General features: G+C 35.9%; 1 protein-coding gene across 1 annotated transcript; it reads left to right on the top strand.

Moving 5' to 3' along the window:
* The first annotated feature begins 5,044 nt into the window (after nt 1-5,044).
* Nucleotides 5,045-13,298, top strand: LOC117612437 (preprotein translocase subunit SCY1, chloroplastic). Its single transcript, XM_034341126.1, has 8 exons — nt 5,045-5,431; nt 6,502-6,659; nt 6,767-7,152; nt 9,476-9,775; nt 9,855-9,947; nt 11,106-11,229; nt 11,779-11,942; nt 12,933-13,298. The coding sequence occupies exons 1-8, from the start codon at nt 5,235-5,237 to the stop codon at nt 13,161-13,163; spliced, it is 1,653 nt and encodes a 550-aa protein (XP_034197017.1). The 5' UTR covers nt 5,045-5,234; the 3' UTR covers nt 13,164-13,298.
* Nucleotides 13,299-15,187: the final 1,889 nt, after the last annotated feature.

Genomic DNA, 15,187 nt, shown 5'->3' with positions numbered 1-15,187 from the left:
CCGCTCTTACTTTGAATTCATATTAGATATGGCTTGCTAGGTGATTTATACTTTCAAAGTTTGGTTGTAGAATTTTTTAAAAATCTCTACACAACACTATTCCCACAATATTCCCTTCAATTACATCCTGGTGGTAGGTCCATATATACTTCTTCTTTCGAGTCTCCTTGTAAGAACACATTTTTGACATCAAACTGATGTAATGGACAATTGAGATTTGCTGTTAGAGACAATAGGACTCTGATAGTGTTAATCTTGGCTACTGGGGCAAAGGTCTCTTGGTAGTCTATCTTATATCTCTGTGTGTACCCCTTCGCTACTAATCTACCTTTATATCTTTCAATGGATCCATCTGCTTTGAGTTTCACAGTATAAATTCACCTGCGTCCCACTGTCTTCTTTCCATGAGGTAAGGGAACGAGTTCCCATGTGACATTCTTTTGGAGGGCTCGCATTTCTTTATTCATGGCTTCTTTCCATTTTAGGTCATCCAGAGCTTCAACCACACTGTTAGGGATAGAAATGTCAGCCAACTGTTTCACAAAGTACACACATGCCTCTGATAATCTGCTGAGAGATATATAATTATTGATGGGGTATTTCTCTTTGGCTTTAAGATCTGCTTTATTTTGTACTCGAGGTTTGCCACGGTTCTTCCTTTCTGGAAGCTGATATGTAGGCTCTGTGCCTTCTGAAATCAAATCATCATGGGATATTTCATTAGTGTTATCAGTTTCAAGGAAAGATGTTACCTGAATGACTTCCTCAATAGGTAATTGGTATGGTACTAGAGTTGAAGAATTCTCAGGAGTGGGCAAAATCACGTAAAACGGTTCAATTTTCTCATCCTGAATTTGGCAGCTTGGAGACAATTGATCGTTTTCCTCTGGCAACTGGTCACTTTGAAGCAGGTTCTCTGTGTTTGAAGAACTAAGGAGGGGCAACTGGTTGTTTTGAAGCAGAGTGATGTCCTGGGGAAAAAAAATCGAGAATTTGAGGAGTGGTGGATTCTTATTCTCCTCCTGTGTGCTAAAAAATATAAGTCGTGTTCTCGAAACACAACATTCATGGAGGTATAGACTTTCTGACTAGGAGGATGATAACATGAGTATCCTTTCTGATGAGGTGCATAGCCAATGAAAACACACTTTTCAGCTCGGGGATCTAATTTGCTTCGTTGGTGATCATGTAAGTGGACAAATACAACACAGCAGAAAATTCGAGGTTCCAGATTTGGGGTAGGAAGTATTTGGATATGGTGGTGAAGTGTTTGAAGTGGTGTTTGAAAATTTAGAATACTATAGGGAATCTGATTGATGAGGTATGCTGCAAAGACAACGGCTTCTCCCCAAAAAGATCGAGGTATATTGGCACTAAAGAAAGAGGCACGAACTACTTCCAATAAATATTTGTTCTTTCTTTCAACCACTCCATTATGTTGGGAAGTGTAGGGGCATGATCGTTGATGTATGATGCCATGATCTTATAAGAACTGGTTAAGATCATGGTTGAACCGCCATTGTCAGAACGAAGAACCTAAATTATGGCATGAAACTGAGTCTCCACTATTTGATGGAACTGTTGAAACTTGGAACTGACTTCCACTTTAGTTTTGAGAAGGAAAACCCAAGTCATGCGTATGTAATCATCTATAAACGTGACAAACCATCGAGCTCTTACCGGAGTGGCAATTTTAGCAGGTCCCCAAACATCAGAATGAACAAGAGAAAACAGAACCAAGCTCTTATTTGAACTTAATGGGAATGGGACATGATGGCTTTTAGCCAATTCACATGTATCACACTGGAAGTCGGAAACATAAAGATTGGAAAATAATCATGGAAACAACTTCTTAAGATAACCGAACGAGGCATGCTCAATACATTTATGCCATACCCAAACTTTGTCTCTCTCCTCCTCAAAATGAGTTCCACTAGTTGTGAAAGCTTGACTAACCTTGGTCTCACTATCCGATGCCCAATCCAAGTAGTAGAGTTTGTCCCGTTGAATACCACAACCAATCGTCTTTCCCGTAAGGATGTTTTGAAAAACACAATGATTCGGCCAAAATGTTATAGTATACTCCAAAGTAGTAGTAAGTTGTGTAGCAGACAACAAATTATGGTCAAAGGATGGAACAATCAATACAGAATCCAGATATAGAGAGGTAGAGAGAGATAGAGAGCCCTCCCTAACCACAAAGGAGAGGGTACCATTTGCATTAGAAACCACCGACGAATTGGATGATTTGCCACTAATAAGTTGGCCAAGATCAAATGCCATGTGATCCATAGCACCCAAGTTGATAATCCATTTTGATTTTTGAAAGGATGTATGAAAAACAGAACCTTTAATGGTGGTGATAGAGGCACGAGTTAGGGTAAACCGGGTCAGCAGGATTGACTGCATGCTTCTGTAAGTTTGCAATAAGGAAGAGAATCATAGGGGGTCCTGACATCGCAGCGAAAGTAAGATGTGATATGAGAATGTGAGGAATTTGATTGGAGGAATGTGATTTGAGGAATATTATGTATGAATTTGATGTAGGAATTTGATTTGAGAGTTATGTATATAAGATTTGAGGGTATGTGTTTAGGGATTTTGATAAGAGGATTTGAGAACTTTAGAGTTGAGGGATTTGGTTTTGAGGAATTTAAATATGAGGAATTTGATCTACGGTTTTGGATTTGAATATGAGAAATTTGATATGAAGGTTTAGAGACAACCTAGGATCGATTGCTCTGATACCATGCTAAAATATGAATATGGTTTGAATACTTTAGGTTAAGTTTTATTCTTCTCCATAAGGAGGTATATATAGGAGTTTACATGAGTGCTTTACAAGGAAATAGATACAGTAATCAATTAGGATAGTATCTCATAATTATACAATGATTTGTCAACTATATAAAATAAGAAAGTAAATCTTTAAATTAATCAAGGAAATAAATCTCCTTGATTAATTAGGAGACTCACGTCAACAGTCATTCTAGCTTTTGCCCTCCTAGCTTACCATTGTAATTATAGTAATTTTTCTAATACATGAAAAATTGAAGGATCAATGTGATGGTTATTGCATCTGTATTGGCAAAAAGTTTTCACTTTATTGTATTAGCACCCAACATGCTTGTCTCCTAAGACGGAAACGCTATTCACTATATAAATTAATTATTAAATAATTGAAATTATGAGAAACCTCAATTATCAAAGCTTTAGTAGCTTCGTATTGTCTTTTTTTTTTCTTTTTTTTTCTTTTTAATTGTTCTCTTTATTTGATAAGACTTGAAAGTATAGTTAAAGGATGCACAAAAAAACTAGTGCAACAACATGGATTTTGAAGAAAAACTCATAACCTAATCTTTTTTACAAAAACTTAATATATAAAGAAAGAGAAGATGAAGACAAAAGAACAGAGAAAAAGCAAGAAGAAGCATATTGGAAAGAGTATGAGAGAGAGAGAGAGAGAGAGAGAGAGAGAGAGAGATGAATACATGGAGAAGAGAAGATAGCAAAGAAGAACCCTAAAGAGAAAATGATGGAAAGAGTGTACAAAGTATGTTTTTTTCCCTAGCTTTTATAATAAAGCGTGTATTATCTAAACCGGGTGTGTGAGTTGTATTAGTTAGAGTATTAAAAGCCCAACCTGTTTAACATAGTCAGGTAATTAAATAATACAAGTTGATGCCAAACAACTGACATAGATTATTTACTCCTATCTAGAGTCTAATACGGTGTATCAAACATCAAAACTAATGCTGACAAAAGCCACATTAAAACTACTAGCTCACATCACCACAATTAATCATAAGGCTAAACAAAGCCCACAAACCCAAGATAACCAAAACCCTAAAACAACCCATGAGCTTAAACGAATCCTACCACCACCACCTGAAGAAACGCCATCGTGGCCACACCCATCACCGCATCTGTAATGGATCTGGGGAAAATATGATTTCCAGCTATCTATTTGTGCATAAGAGCGAAAAAAATAAATGAAAAATAACAATCTTGCCAAAGAACAATTGGGTGATTTAAGACAACCTTTGTCAAAGAAAATGTAGAATTAAATTTAGAGAACATGAGCGACGTTAGGGAGCGGGTTTTGGGAGAAGGATTTGATTGAGAACATAAACTAAAAGAGTGATCAGAAACTTCAATCTAAGCATGCCTAAGAACAAATCACCACAAGTGATTTTTTTATTCAAAACGCCCAAGTAGACTTATTCACTAACCTAAAAGAAAAAGACGAGAAGTGATGAAGGGGAGTAGGGATGGCAACGGGTCGGGTAAGGGCCGAGTATGACAATACCATCCCCATCCCCGCTCTTCATCCCTGCCCCCGTCCTCGAACCCATCCCCATTTATTAGGTTTGGGGGAATTCCCGTTCCCATCCCCGTCGGGGAGACTATCCCCCATACCCGCCCTGAATCCCTGATTTTTTTGCATAAAAAAATATTTATCATACATTTTAACATTAAGTTTCATATTAAATTATTATTCAACATATCCAAATTAACTATAAAGTTCAACTCAACTATTCAAAATCACATCAATATGAAATTCCATAGAAAATTAGGAAGAATTAGGAGAGGGAAGTTAACTTAGGGTTAAACATAAATATTATAATTATATATTTATTTATTTAAATATAAATATATATATATATATATATTTTTTCAGGTTGGGTTCGGAGATGGGGACGCCAATACCATCCCCTCCCCATACCCATCGGGGATTTTTCAAGTTCAGAAATCCCCTTACCCGATACCCATTTAGCCTTGAAATTTCCGCCCGCTAGGGTCGGGGACCTGCCCTTACAGGGATTTTTGCCATCCCTAAGGGGGAGGAGGAGTAGTGACGCTTCTTCCTCCTCCTCCTTTATAGAGTTTTCCTTTCAAACTCACAAAGAAAAAAAATTGCTAGAATTTATTTCTCGGAGCACTCTAGCAATTAGTACTTATTTGATCAATATTGGACGCAAATTCCGAATCTTAGCCTCTATTGATTTTTTTAATTAAAATTTAAATTAAAAAAATCAAACACATCCATGCGTGCGAAAATGGTCTGCCTAAATTATCTCTAATTGGAGCACCCATGATGATCCGTACCGTACACACAAGCCAAGCCACTCACAAGTCTCACTCCCTTTGTTGAACTAAAATTGCCACCAGTGAACACAGGGAGAATAAGACTGCCAAAACTCAGAAGTGAGCGAGAGTAGTAAAAGATAATAATGTTGATAATGGTCAGAGGAGCCTTTTCTTCTTCTCCGGTTTGCTTCAGCAACCCCCATAGCCATAGCTTCTCTTATCTTACTTCCAAAGCCTCTCCAAGACTGAAAAGATCAGTGTGCAAAGCCAGCTTCTCTGTTCAGAGAAAACCCAACACGAACAGCACTACATCTTGGAAGCTTGGCGTTCTCTCCAACCGGTATGCGATACCCTTTTCAGCTTTTTGTTCCTAAATGAAGTTTTTTGCCCAATAATTTCTCAATTCGGACTTCTTTGATGGGTTTCTAGAGTTTTCTCTATAATGGGTTTTCGGATTTTGGTGGGTTATGGTATGCGTGTTCTTAATTTGAATACTTAACTGCACTATAACGGTGCTATAATCTATCTCTGTCTCGTTCTGCGTTTACTCTCTAATATCATTACAGTTCTCCACACACAAGTGCAGCAATTGGAATGAAAAGAAATTGAAATTGATGGTCTTGATTAGAGAAAATTGAGATTCGAAAAAATTGCCAGTATTTTTGAACAAGTTGTAGACTGAATGTCATGATTATCCAATTTTTTAAACGAAAGCGAAGTAATAGTTTTGGAGAAGTTTCCTTCAACTATCAGGCAATGGAAACTTGATTGAAGTTTTATTAAAGCGTTGGGATAAAACTGCGCATAATTTAATGTCTAAGTGAATCCCAATTCACATTTTAAGTTTTATTAAAGATTTCATTAGAGGATATAAAGATAGAAACTGACATTGTTGGGACAAAAACCTGTCATTGTCAGGATTGTACGTACGAATATACTGCTACTGTGAATGGTATTTACATTAGATCATTGATTATGTAGAATCACAATTATAAGGCCAGAAAATGAAGAAACATACTTTACATTTGGATACTTTTTTCTGCACCAATTTGGAAAGTATAATACTTCAGGGAGACTACTAATTTATCCATTTGGAATCATCTAACTAATGATGATCTGTCTATTTCTTTCGTTGATTGTTGTCATATCAAAGTTTTTGCCATCTTATTCTACGAGGCATATTGTGAGTAGTGCATCTTTGACCATTGAATCTTGCAATGCAGTGCTATCAAAGTCTACTTTGTCCTCGTGAAATGTAGTATGAATTCAATTTGTTCCGAGTCCAATTTAAAAGAAAAGAAAAAACAAAGACAATATAAAGTATTCCATATAATGATAAGCTGATTTATTTATATACATATTAATATTGAATACCTTTTCCCCTTGTTGCTGTTTTAAATTACTTTGCAGCACTGAAGCCCCAGTTTTTGATCCTTTGGGCATCAATTCTGATTGCAATTCTGGTCTAAATGCTACCTGGGAAAGTTTCCTAGGCCTATTATCACAAAAGTTAGGGAGTGCCTCAAGTTCAAAGAAGGAGAAACCTACTTCAGCTAGAGGATTGGCAGGTTTGTTTCTTGATGCATAAATTTCAATTAAGATCTTTAGATCTCTTCAGTTTGCAATTGATATTTGTAGTTTTCAGCAGTTGATTAGGATACTTTGACATTCACAGCTGCAATAGAGGATAGTTCCATTGATTTTGGAGACTTCTTCAGAGGCCCATTACCAGGAAAGTTTCTCATACTGTTGGCATATCTGGCCTTATCTCGACTTGGAATATATATACCTCTTGGTGGGGTAAATCGTGAGGCTTTTGTTGGAAATTTGGACCAGAACAGTTTATTGAGCACCTTGGATTCATTTTCTGGAGGAGGTATTGGCAGACTGGGGATATGTTCACTGGGTATTGTTCCATTCATCAATGCTCAGATTGTCTTCCAGCTTCTTGCACAAATTTATCCCAAGTTACAGGATCTTCAGAAAAGAGAAGGTGAAGCAGGAAGAAAGAAAATTCTGCGGTATACTCAATATGCTTCAGTTGGTTTTGCCATTGTCCAGGTTAGGGAGTCGAGCCTGCTTGTTTTGAGATTGAGTATGAGCTTGCAGTTTAAGGGTTGTGAGCGTTATAGAAGTTTAATTGCTGCATTCATTAATCAAAATGATTTTTTCAGTGACAAATTATGTTTTGATGACAGCACTTAGAACTTGCATGATAATAGCTGTTGGCATACTCATTATTGTTTTGTTAGAAGTATCCCTAAGAACCATTCAGTTAAATATACCTACGGAATAGGGTTGTATTGATAAGTAAAACAGCAACACTAATTATGTAGTCATCGTGGCGACATTGGTGGTACTGGTGTCAACGTGACAGTGGTTGGGTGATAACAGTGGCCCGGTCATGGTGTTTGTATCATCCCATACATGTGTAAGGATGAAGATGTCAGTATTGATGGGAAATATTGGTCGTACATTTATGGAAATATCGATATTGTTAAAATTCACTAAAATAATGGAAATTATGTTAACATCATTTAAATTCTGTTAAACATATATATCCATGATAATATATGACACGTAGGAGGAACTGGCACATGTATGTCCTATGACATCTTAATTTTATTAACCATGAGTAGGCATAACTATTCTAAGGAATAAATTTGATTTTTTTCTTTTTTATTTATAAATTTTATCACAACACACCAACTTGACAATTTATCTGAATTACTTAAGTGTCCATAGCTATTATTGCGACTGCTAAATTCGTATATCATTTCTGAAGACTTATTCATTTACCCAATTAAATTAATCCAGAATAATAAACACAACAAAAAGCATTTGAAACTGTGTCAGCAATTCAAACCGATGATAAAATCCATCAATATCTTGTTGACATATCGCCGAAAGTTCGGAGATATGTTTCCACCCTTCAATTGATATCAGTGGTTTGTAAACATGGAAATTCTGAATGGAACATTGGTGTGTAGATGGATATTTTCATCCTTATTAGTAAAAGCAATGCTGTGTCAATGGTGGAAGGAGTTGTAAATGGAGTGGTGGTTTTGAAATTTATGGAAATAATGACTTGGTAATTGATCGTAATAGTGGTAAATAACAGGATGGAATGTTGGTATGTGAAGTCAATTTTTATTCCACTGTTCTTGTATGGTTGCAGTGTTGGTAGTTGTGGTTGCAGCATCTGCAGCCAAGGTGGTAGTAATAGTTGGCATTAGAGATGGTCAAGGTTTTGAGCATCATTTTAATGGCAGTAGTGCTGCATCAACTTTATGAGAATATCACAAAAGTGATGGTGGTAGAAACGTGTGGGACATTTGATTCAACTTCTCCATTGACTCTGTGGCCTGTTGGCCTGACTGGGCTCAGTCAATACCAGATAGTTAGCATGTATGCACGCACAAAACACACACACACACACACACACACACACACACACAGAGTCATTCCCTAAAGAGGATGTGGTGGACATACGTCCTCTCCCCTGAAATGCGGTCCAGTGATCACCATTCATTTTTTATGTTCTCATTTAAGGATGATCCCTATAAAAAGTCAGTCAAATCAGAAATTGTTTAGTCATTTGATGAACATCATCCTTATTTCAGTTTTATCAGAAACACCCTATTTGTCACAATTAAATGAGAAAAAAAAAAAGGCTTCTGATTAGGCTAATTTTTTGCATGATACTTCAATCGAGAATAACTCATCATTAAATTACTTTGTGCGGTGGTTCTAACAAGAGCTTCTACAGGTTTCTTAAAATGCAGAAACCCACTTTAGAGAATTGTTGTATATATATTATAAATTATATTTTTAATTGAGATATATTATAATTTAGACAGACCTGCCTGTACGCAGATGGTCATAGTTGTGGACTGCTTATTTGTTATAAAACTAGCCTATCCCAGCTTGTTGAGTGTTCAACCCGGAGGACCACCCTGTACCCTTTTGAGAGGGGGCCAGCCTGGCTTCACTCAACCCCTTGATGAGGCTAACATGTGACCTTATTTATTTTGGCAAAGAAAAAAAGCAACTGTCAAAAAAAAAAAAATTTAATTTTTTGAACGATCAAATGATATGAAAGAAAAACCTATGCATGATTATAATCATCAAGATTTTTAATGATCAAATGGCGGACAATTCTGTTTTGTGAGGCTTTGGACAGATTGTAGGGCAAAAGGTGAATACTGGATTCTACCAACGGAGGGCAGCCTGGGAGGATAAACTGTGAACATACTGTTCTGGAAATTCCTTTATGTATATCAACAACTCATTAATGAAAATAATGTGCGCAGCCTTTTAATAATTATTATTGTTATGAGATATTTCATGTTTTGTACTCATATTTGCCTCTTTTTACTCGAAGGCAATTGGCCAAGTATTCTACCTTCGCCCATATGTCAATGACTTCAGTACAGAGTGGGTTCTCTCTTCTGTTACCTTATTGACGCTTGGCTCAGTATTGACGACGTACATTGGAGAACGGATCTCAGACCTAAAACTTGGAAATGGCACATCTCTTTTGATATTCACAAGTATTATATCATACTTTCCAGCATCTGTTGGTAGAACTGTAGCACAGGCATTTCAGGACGGTAACTATGTTGGACTTGCTGCCATAACTGTCTCCTTCTTTCTGTTGGTCCTTGGAATTGTATATGTTCAGGTAAATACTTCTTTTATTACAAAGATCTGCTTTCTGGATGTGGAGAAGCATTCACAATGATCTAAACAAAGGGTTTCAGGAAGCAGAGAGGAAAATTCCACTTAACTATGCCTCAAGATACAACAGCAGCAGAAGTGGAGGGCTTCAAAGATCTGCTTACCTACCCTTTAAGGTTTGTACTTCAGCTTCTTAATTCTCTGAAGTTTTAGATTTTCACAAGCTTTTATGTTCATAATTCTAATGATTATAAAACAATAGTCTGGACATACTTGGAAACATTTGAAACTAGTTAGTGAGGGATCTCTATCGTATAAAAGTGAAATATCTTTTACACAAAGCCTTTCGCTGCAGTCCACAAAACAATTCCTTAATCTGATGTTTCTTGTCAAAAGATAAATAGTAGAACAACTGGATTGAGACAATATCCATGTTTGAATGTATTAATGGCGGCATTATAGAACTACAACATTATCACTGACTCTCCGATCTCAGCAATAAGATTCTGGATACTTTCTAATAAACTAGTAGTAGTAGTATTTTCCTTTTCAGTTCCTAACAAGAGTTTTATCTTGAACCATAATGATAGTTTTAGATTTTAGTCTAGTCATTGACTTTTGATATTATGGATGTTCTGTCCAATGCACCTTTTGCTATCCTGAATTTTGGCCGCGCATTGAGATAGATGTGTCTCTGTGTGTGTATATATATATATTTGATGGATTTGCTTTCGATTTTATGGTGAATTCGAGGTTTAGGGTTTATTTTATTTGGAGGCAGCACATACTACAGAGCTATAGGTGTGTTTCAAAGGGGTATATTGTGAATTTGTTAGAGTTTTAAGTGCCTGGGACTGAAACGACGTTGTTTTAGTCCATAAATTTTTCTTTTTAGAAAAAGCCCATTTCGTGCATGCTACAACTCTACAGCGTCGATGTGTATGCTATTTGGCAATTTCACGCAAATAGTTTACGCTATTTGGGAACTTTGCGAACCAAAAAGGTTGTTGGGTACCTTGACTGGCCAAGCAACCAACTCTGCCAGACCAACCACGCGTCATACGTTGAGAGGCCATCTCCTTAGCCAATGAAGTACTATCACCAGGAGCAATACCAAGAAGTCTTACATCAACATATTGTAAGAAGAGGGAACCATCCCTCACCCATAAAAGGAGACTACTCTCCACCTTGTATCTCTCTCTCTGAATCCCTTTGTTTTCATTCTTCCTTTATTGTATTTTCTCAAATTTACAGAGATCATATTTTCTTTCCTTATGCCAGATTGTAAAAATATATTTAATTTTTGTAGTTATCTAATTAATCCAACTAAACAGGTGAATAGTTCTGGAGTTATGCCAATAATATTTTCTACGTCATCATTAGCTCTTCCTGGTACTCTAGCACGCTTCACTGGTTTTGCTGCATTGAAGAATACTGCAGTGGCTTTAAACCCAGGGGGTAAGAATTGCACTTTTTAGTGGTGGTAGTTGTTGAACATGAACAGTTCATAAGATAAATGAAGAGCTATATTTTGGCTTATATACCATCTTCATTTCAACTGACATGATCGGGCTTCAAAAGCTGCTACATGTTTCTACAATTCTCCTATATTGTTCTAGACATCTGGTGCATCATCAAACAGATTGCTCTGTCAACTTCTTCTGAATTAGGCAGTCTTCTTGATTATGAACCGCAGATGCCTTATTCCTTCCCAATCTTTAATTGTAACTGGACTTTGGTATTAATAGTTTCTTTGTTCTTTTTTTGTTTGGTCTTATTTTATCAAGGGATCCTCTCTTTACAGAGTTCTGAGATAAAACAAGTATGTTTTGTGGTTAAATTCTCATAAATTTCCTTTTTGGAGGCTGTAATTATAGCATCCATGGTAAGGACTGGATTAATAAACTGAATGAAGAGGAAACCTTCGCTGTTTAATTAGCACTTACTTTCTAGTTTTAGCAGTTGGAACATTGGATAGCCTAAAAATTTCCAGCTAACTCTTTGTAGGTTCTCTCTATCTCCCCACCAACATCCTCTTAATAGCCTTCTTCAACTACTACTACACTTTCCTACAGTTGGATCCTGATGATGTGAGTGAACAGTTGAAGCGCCAAGGTGCATCAATTCCACTCGTACGACCGGGTAAAAGTACAGCTGCATTTCTGAAGACGGTAATTTTCTTCTTTATTTATCTAGTTATTTGCATTACAAGTTCAGAGTGTTTAATCAGTCAGCTTGATATTCAATTAGCCATACGGAATCTCGTTCTGGAGTTATTTGTGATAGTGCATAAATAGTGTTGTTTCATTGTTTTTTTTCAAGTGATGTCCATTTATCAAATTGTGAAGTGGCATCAACCTATCAACCTGTGATGCAAAGAATGTGAAAATTATAAGCATCTGGTTGTCTATATGGAAGTCTGATTAGTTGCATACTAACAATCAGTTATCATGGATAACTCATGGATTGCTGAACCCTCTTAGCTATTTACCTTAATGAGTTTTCTTGGATGTCCACTGGTAACTAGTTGCAGTCCTTTTATATTACCGATTAAAAAAAGGAGATTAAAAAAAGGAGACTAATTTGTGGTGCTTCTGTTTTTTCCCCCTTCCAATAGCACTGTAGTTAATCTATTTGCCTTGTGCTGTGAGAATGTGGAAAAAAATAAAAAACCTAGTTTCAAGTTTTGAACACACGGAATTCTTGATATACCTTATCTCTGTTTGCCCTCTCTCTCTCTCTCTCTCTCTCTCTCTCTCTCTCTCTCTTGTGTAAATGTAAAATTATAATATATAAATGTCTGATATTATGTCTTTGTTTTTCTTTAGAGTAATGCCTACTAGTATATTCATGGCTTCAAGGGTTGATTCTCAAAGCATTTTTTCACCCACCATGCTGATCAAATTCATGTTTATTTATTAATTTTTCAGTTACAATTCAATTCAACTTTCAGTGAAGATTATTGCTAAATAGTAATTTGCTTCTAAGTTCTCCCCATTAAATGTCATTTCTTCCTTTATGCAGTGCTGTGTATCTCATCATTTAATCCGTTGTGAATGCGCTGGTTTTCTATCGCAATACTTGACAATCATAATGAAAGTTAGATCTTGTCTGCTAAAATTGGCATGGATTTGTTAATGTCTTTTGACGGTTTGATGTAGGTTCTAAGTCGAATATCAGTTCTTGGTTCAGCCTTTCTGGCAATCCTAGCTGCTGGTCCTTCTGTAATTGAACAAGTCACACACCTGACTGCATTTCGGGGATTCGCAGGCACATCTGTTCTCATTCTTGTTGGTTGCGCAACTGACACTGCGAGAAAAGTTCAAGCAGAGATAATATCCCAAAAGTACAAGAACATAGAGTTCTATAACATCGATAAGTTTGGCCCATAATGTATGACAGATTAAGAGCTTAGCCGATGTACAAAGGATACAATGTATGCAAAAGAAATATGTAATGGGACATTGGGATGTGGCTTGTCATGTAGAGTTTCATCATATGTTAGACATGTAGAAGTTGATTCTAAAGTTGTTGAAAATGTCTACAAATTGAGTGTCCATAACTAAAGCCAACCGAAACCTGAACGGCAATAACTGGCCCAGAAAACTTTGACCACATGTACGAGTAGAAATGTCTTTCAATTCAACTTGGACAGTACGAGTAGAAATGCCTTTCAATTCAACTTGGACAGTACCTTTTGCTAGAGACACCATCAATCATCATGTCAACCTGCTAGTCTGCAGTAGCGAATCTAGGAATTTTATTTCCGATGGTCAACGTGTAAAATGCCAACAAACATTTTGGAGAAAAGAGACTCATACAAATGAAGGGCTAATTCTGGCATTTAGTGTTATAATTTATTTTTATTTTTTGTTTTTGTTTATTCACATGATGAGCAAATTTTCCCCCTGATGGATGAATTCTCCATATAGATGACAATTATTGTTTTTTCATGTCTAACAACAAGTTACATCTCCCAATTAGAAAAAGAGATATTTAGTCAAATACCCATTCTTAGCACTAAAACTATAAATAAACCCTACACTATTTAATTTCTATAAACTTATCCAAAAAAAAAAACCAAAAAAAAAATAGCTGGCCCTATTGAATTTAATTTTAATTATTAAATTACTTTGATACCCCATTGAGTGTTTTGGGCTGTTTTATGAGGTTTTTGGGTTGGGTTTGTTTTAAGAAATTAATGGCAGTTTTGTAATTTAAAAGAAGTTAAAAGCCTTATTGTTATGTTGTAAATGGGTTTTGGGTGTGTTTCTAAAGTCCATTTCATATAGGGTTTTTTTTTATAATTTAGGCTCCAATATTGGGTATTATAGTGAATCTCCCTATAAAAGTCATTCGAACTAAATAATTAGCTGCTTATTCATTACCCAAAAAAAATATAATATAATATTGATTTGTGTCTAAAAGCAAGCAAGAAGATAATCTATAATCTAGGTTTTGGATGTGTTTATTAATACATGTAAGAAAATTATTTTTTTAATTATCAAAAAGTAATTTACTTTCATTATTATCATTATCATATGTGTTTGTAAATCATTTTGTTCAAAAGTTTTTCTTTCTTTTGGAAAGTAATTTTTCCATTCAAATCTCAATAATAAATGTTATCGAAAATGTAGGAAAAAAAAATGTTAAATTTATTTTCTTCTTGTTGGGTTGGGTTGGGTTTTTTTTAATTTATTTATATATTTGATTATCAGGTTGGGTTGTCTGTTTTATTTGGGTTCTTTGGTCATGTACTTAATGACAGTAGTTGGACAATATGTTGAATGCATATTGGATTCTGAGCAGTCAAAGGGTGATTGTACTAATGAAGGGTATCTTGGTGGTTGTGAAATGTTAAGACACGATGCACTAGCAACGGAGAGTGAGGATATGTCAACCAAATAACCCGTTGGTCAAAGTAGCGAGTGTAGTGGGGTTAATTGACAATGTACTAAGAAAAGAATATGGCATGGGGAGAGAGTTTAAAATGTTAGAATTACCATAAGGAATATTATTTTATGTACGCAAAGATCATTGGATTTAGCGTAAGATATAATATATTGTATAGTAACTTAGAATAGAGAGTACGTAGGAGAAGTTGGTGTTGTTCGAAGCAAGGCTTGAGAAAAAGAAAGAAAGTTGAATGACCTAGTGAATAGGGTGCGGCCACCTATGCCGTTGGCAAGAGATAATTTATCAGCTTTCTTTTTCGTAGTTTATGAGAAGGAACGTGATGTGTACATCGTAAAGAATTTTGAACCAAACCACAATCATGAATTAGTGACTCCCCTTGAATCGTCATATCTCCAATCTAATACGGGTATTCGAAATTCAGATTTAACCCAAGCAATGGGAATGCATAGAGTCTTGGTGCTGATGTGTCGTACTTATGAGTATATAGTGGATCAATCAC

This window comes from Prunus dulcis, chromosome 1 (genome assembly GCF_902201215.1).
Source record: "Prunus dulcis chromosome 1, ALMONDv2, whole genome shotgun sequence".
In the NCBI taxonomy this organism is placed as follows: domain Eukaryota; kingdom Viridiplantae; phylum Streptophyta; class Magnoliopsida; order Rosales; family Rosaceae; genus Prunus; species Prunus dulcis.
Note: the sequence above shows the minus strand (reverse complement) of the source record. Positions and strands in the feature narration are given on the sequence as shown.

Coding starts and splice junctions, on each gene's coding strand:
- LOC117612437 (XM_034341126.1), top strand. CDS start 5,235: ATGTTGATAATGGTCAGAGGAGCCTTTTCTTCTTCTCCGGTTTGCTTC. Junction 7,153..9,475: donor TTGGTTTTGCCATTGTCCAG/GTTAGGGAGTCG, acceptor TTTTACTCGAAG/GCAATTGGCCAAGTATTCTA. Junction 11,943..12,932: donor CAGCTGCATTTCTGAAGACG/GTAATTTTCTTC, acceptor GGTTTGATGTAG/GTTCTAAGTCGAATATCAGT.